This window comes from Callospermophilus lateralis, chromosome 2 (assembly GCF_048772815.1).
Source record: "Callospermophilus lateralis isolate mCalLat2 chromosome 2, mCalLat2.hap1, whole genome shotgun sequence".
NCBI classification, from domain to species: Eukaryota; Metazoa; Chordata; class Mammalia; order Rodentia; family Sciuridae; genus Callospermophilus; species Callospermophilus lateralis.
Window position 1 is genome coordinate 48,242,924 of NC_135306.1, and position 3,294 is coordinate 48,246,217.

Sequence of the window (3,294 nt, forward strand, 5' to 3'; positions counted from 1 at the left end):
TATTATATACTATATGATAATATTCTTCACACACACACACACACACACACACACACACACACACACTTCCAACATCCGTTTTAGACACTAATCCTATACAAGATACTTACAAGCCACCAACTCAGTTTAAATATTGATCACAGTTACACTCAATGTCAAGGTGTATCTATATCAATTCTCATTTCAAGTTTTTAAATGATGCCATTTTTGTCACCAGAAACAGCAATTTAGGAGAGTTTGTTATTCTTACATAAAAGCTCCGTGAATAAATGAGAAATTTGTTCTCACTGCTAAGCTCTAATTCTGTAGAAGGTACTCTGCTAAGTGTTTCTGAATGTTTTAGTGTTTTTCATACCTGCAACTACAGAAATATTTGCATCCTACTTCCTGTTCATGAAGACTGAGTCCCAGAGAGGTATAATGAATTGTCCAGGATCAAACATGTCTTTAGCTAGGACCTAGACCGAGTGCAGAATCCTATAGACCGAGTGCAGAATCCTATATCATATGGAATAGTTAAATTTCATATTTAAAATTCTGATGTTTTTAATCCCCCAATCAAACTATTGCTCACTTTTAGTGACAGATACAATGGAGTTATCTTTGTTGTAAGACTGGTTTTCTCTCAAATTTACTTTAAAGTTTAGACATTGATGATGAGAATATTTGTTCCAGTTTCACTTTTCTATATTTGAAGGAAATGCCCATGACTATTACATTAATTGCAAATAGATTTGTTGTTTTTCCCTAACAGTATAAAATTCATGAAATCATTGCCCTATATGGAGAAAAAATCTAATTGAATGAGTAGAAAAGTAAATAATAAAGAATTCCTTACACAGGTATCTCTACTGGAAAATGAGCAAGATTTTAAAATCATAAAAGCAATATGTTAAAATAGAAAAAAGAGTTAACTGGATTGTTAAAACATGTATTTCCTAAAATTGTTATAGTGTAAGGATAAATAGCTTTAGGATTATGGATTTATCTGTTGTTAAAATGTCATGCATAATTATTAACATAGTGATTGCCATGGATCTGCATAAAAATCAATAAAAGTTTTTTTTTCATATGACAGATGAAAAGGAGATCCTGACAGAATAAAGAATTGATGAGAGATTAGATGATTTCAGAGATTTCAGTTGATCTTCGAGTAGACTTAAACATGTGAAACTGCCAATTCAAATCAGAGAACTAGCACAAATGGGGCATTAGGGGCAGATCCTGGGCTGCAGGAGCTCTGCCCAATGCAGTATTATTCAGCCACAAGAAGAGAATGAAAAGCTGTGATCTGTAACATGGATGGAACCGAAGATCACGTGTAAAGTGAAATGAACCAGGACAAGAAAACAAGTGCTACCGCATCTCACTCACATGGGAACTAGAGAGAAGTTGATCTCCTAGGAGCAGAGAGTGGAATGGTGCTTACCAGAGACCACGGAGAGCAGAAGGTGAGCAAAGATGGGAAAGGCTGATCAATGGTTCCCCAATACAGCTGGAAAGGAGCAAGGAGTCAGTAGGGGATTGCAGGATGCGGTGACTATACAGGGCACTAATCCCCTGTGCATTTGAAAAAGTTGGAGGGAGGGATCTTGAGAGGTTCACAACAGAGACATGATAAATGTTCAAAGAGATGAATGTGTTGACCTGATTTAAATATTATATCCAACATGGCATCGCACTAATGTGCACCTCTTTTGCGTTTTTACGTATGTTAAAAAAAATTAAAAATTAAATGAGAATATCAGAAAGCAGTTGTGTGCATTGAAACCATCACTACAGAGGGAAAATAGATGGAATTGAGATAGTTAGTGAGACATGACGAGTATCTAAGCACAAACCCCAATGGAGCAAGCGGAAAGATGAGTCAGAGAAGTCCCGTTATCTTTTTCTTCCTCTGGTGGTGGGGGGGGGATTTTATGATTTTCCTTCATCACATCCAGAGTTTATTGATTTTCTGTTAATTTCAATTGTCTATAGGAAAAAATAATGATGTAACAGATTCCATGAAATAAATTAAACATAGAAATCAGCATTTGGAACTAAAATTTTGGTTGCTATTTAAATAAAATGGAAAAGAATGAAAAGAAAAATTAATCCAATCCCTCATTCTCCTACAAGAATGTAAAGAGTTAAAAAAAAACTTTAAAAAGTAATAAAGAACAAAAATATCAACTGCTTAAATATAAAGAAAATGTTCAGTTTTATTAATCATATTGCAAAATATACATAATATCATGTAGACAAAATAAATAAAATTATATAAATAGTTAAATATTTAAATAAATAAATAGACACATCTGCAGGGATGAAAGGGTCTAGTGCCTATAGATTTGAAAGCAATGTTGGGCAAAGGCTTGAACACATCTGAAAAATTGAATTCATATCAAAATCCAAGTAGGAATGAGAGTCTTTGAAATGGCAGAACCTGTGGGAGTGTGGTAAGGTGTGCTCGTCAGTCAGTGAGAGGCATTTCCCTGCCAGACCAGGTCTCATTCCATGCTCCTTAGTCTTCCATACAGGTTGGCTGATGAAGAGAAGGATTTCATGATTTCTGCTCTGACCACCTCCCAGGCACAAGGCAGGTATTTCTTCTCCTTCAGGTAGACAGTGATCCTGAGGAAGTATTTCCTCACAGCCCTCAGGGGAGCCTCTCCCACCCCCACCTGCTGGGTCCCACAGGCTTTCAGGTCATCCAGCTGCTGATGGAGGCCACTGAGGAAGGTGTCCAGGAGGGTCTTGTCCCAAGCAGCAAAGGCCTCCTGGGTGCTGAAGAGGTTGAAGATCTGCTGGGTCATCTCATGGAGGACAGCAACAGGTTGAGTCTTCTGTACCTGCTCACCCTCCAACTGCTGCTGGGGGAAGGCAAAGTCCTTTCTGTAGTTCAGGCAGGAGAAAGTGGGAATTCTCCTCATTTTTTCCAGGAGAGTCCAAGTCCCCTCCTCATTCCTGTCAGGAGTTGCAAGACCCAGGTTGTGAATCTGAGGCAGGTCACAGCCCAGAGAGCAGGTGGACTTACAGCTGAGCACCACCAGGGCCAGCAGGAAAGCCAAGGGCAAGGCCATTGGGGATCTTGCAGATGCTGCTGGGCTGCTTGAGATGGGTGGTCTTGCACCTTTGCCTCTAGGTTCTCTGAAGCCCTTGACTTGTTCCTATGTCTTAAATAGGAACCAATATGCTTTCAAATTTCTGAATGTCAGCAGTACTTTCTGTTTTTGCTTTCCTTTATGCTTTCACTACATGTGTTTAGAGAAGTGTTTCCAAACCATGTTCTTGTTATATATTTCCTCTTCC

At 38.4% G+C, this 3,294-nt stretch overlaps 1 protein-coding gene across 1 annotated transcript; it reads right to left on the bottom strand.

Moving 5' to 3' along the window:
- Positions 1-2,492: 2,492 nt before the first annotated feature.
- LOC143390906 (interferon alpha-2-like) lies at positions 2,493-3,065 on the bottom strand. The gene has a single exon (XM_076843390.2). The coding sequence runs from the start codon at positions 3,063-3,065 to the stop codon at positions 2,493-2,495; it is 573 nt and encodes a 190-aa protein (XP_076699505.2).
- Between the last annotated feature and the right edge of the window lie 229 nt (positions 3,066-3,294).

What these genes read in the sequence shown, in the direction of transcription:
- LOC143390906 (XM_076843390.2), bottom strand. Translation starts at nt 3,065, where the DNA reads ATGGCCTTGCCCTTGGCTTTCCTGCTGGCCCTGGTGGTGCTCAGCTGT.